Source organism: Galeopterus variegatus, unplaced genomic scaffold, assembly GCF_000696425.1.
Source record: "Galeopterus variegatus unplaced genomic scaffold, G_variegatus-3.0.2 Scaffold5165, whole genome shotgun sequence".
Classification (NCBI taxonomy): domain Eukaryota; kingdom Metazoa; phylum Chordata; class Mammalia; order Dermoptera; family Cynocephalidae; genus Galeopterus; species Galeopterus variegatus.
The window spans coordinates 110,366-111,869 of record NW_007731276.1 but is presented as its reverse complement, the minus strand read 5'-3'; the positions used below and the strand labels follow the sequence as shown (position 1 = coordinate 111,869).

General features: G+C 35.1%; 1 protein-coding gene across 1 annotated transcript in view; it reads right to left on the bottom strand.

The window, feature by feature from the left end:
* The window catches only part of MYO16 (myosin XVI), a gene marked incomplete at both ends in the record, with an annotated part of 268,499 nt that overhangs the window by 164,528 nt on the left and 102,467 nt on the right, over window positions 1-1,504 (bottom strand). Inside the window, one exon of the mRNA XM_008589028.1 lies at window positions 683-883. Coding sequence (XP_008587250.1) covers window positions 683-883 — 201 coding nt within the window. The remainder of the gene's footprint in view (window positions 1-682; window positions 884-1,504) is intronic.

The following is a 1,504-nucleotide window of genomic DNA, read 5'->3' as shown; positions in this document are numbered from 1 at the left end:
TAAAATTTGATCTCGTTAAGAAGACAAGAATAATACTGAATATGATGGGGTTAACAGGGGGTGGAGAATACAAGAAAACAGTGAGTGGATTAGAAAAAATAACCTAAACAGAGGTGTTGTATAGGGGAGTCATGACAGATAAGTCCTGGTAAAAAAGATTTTGATCAGCTTGGAGAAGACTGATATTTGCTTAGACTAAGGAGAGTGAACATTTTTATATAGGTAAGAACCATGTTTTACAAACCTGGTTAGAGAATCAGCAGAGATCTGAGAGCAGCTTTCTTTCTTAGGCTGACATGCTTAAAAAATACTTTATTACTAAAAGCTATAATCAGGACAGGCAAACTCAGATGGTCCGTGTTTGTTAGCATTTTGAAAAAATATTCCCAAATTTATAGCAGAGCTCTTTGTATTCAATCCAGGGCTCCTTTGCTCATGTTAAGTTATAATTCTGGAAACATTACGAGGATCACACAGCATGCTTCATCACCCATTCTGAAGATGTTGAGTCCTTATCAGGCCAGAAGAAGAAAATAGCTCAGAAAGGGAAATTTTGTGGGTTGTTCATCCAGCTTTCATTTGTCAAAATAATACACCTTAAAACATCGAAAACTCTAAAACTTGCCCCAAGGCCCCTGGCTCATTAGTGTGTATGATAAATTATGCAGTTCTCTCAACTTACCCTTCCTGCGTAGTGCATTACAGTAAATGCAGAGCCTTGATCTCTGAGGGCAACGTTCCCATTCCCGTCTTTAACGGGGGAATACACTGCATTTGTGTTTGAGGATTCTAGGAGACTTTGCAGCTTTCTTGGAAGGTTTGGTTCCACTGACCAAACCATTTGACTTTCTTCATCCAAGACAGACAGAAATCCAGATGGCTTCTGAAAGTTAAGAAGAAATAGAGAATTTTATCTTTTATTACTTAGTGTGGTACTTTTGTCCCTGTTCATGCAAGCTCTTTTGTATTTTTATTATATTCATGTAGAAATTCAGAAAATGAATCAGTCTTTAAACACACGTCTATTTTTTCTCACTGTTTTACTCCCGCCACCTAGCAGAGCTCTGATATAAATTAGGTCCTCGATAGTATTTATTAAATAGATGAACAAATAATGAAAAAATGTATTTTAGTGTTAGTAAAACACTGGGGTTGTTTAAAAATTGCATTCTCATCTTAATTAAAAAAGTAAAATTTTCAACTAGGATAGATGTCATTTTTCTTGACTAAAACTCATATGAAGTACTTCATACTTATCACGAGACCAGAAACTTATCAAAACATAAAACTGACAGTGATGCTAAGTCATAACACTTGTGGCAAAATTCCATTCAGCAGGAAGAAGAAATGACTCTGATATTCTAGTATTTAGACCTAAAAAAAAAAGAAAATTTGAAGCTATGACTTATAAAACTTAAATTAGAAGTCTGATAGTTTTTAACTGCCAAACAAGAAAACTAAAATATCACACACACACACACACACACACACACACACACACACA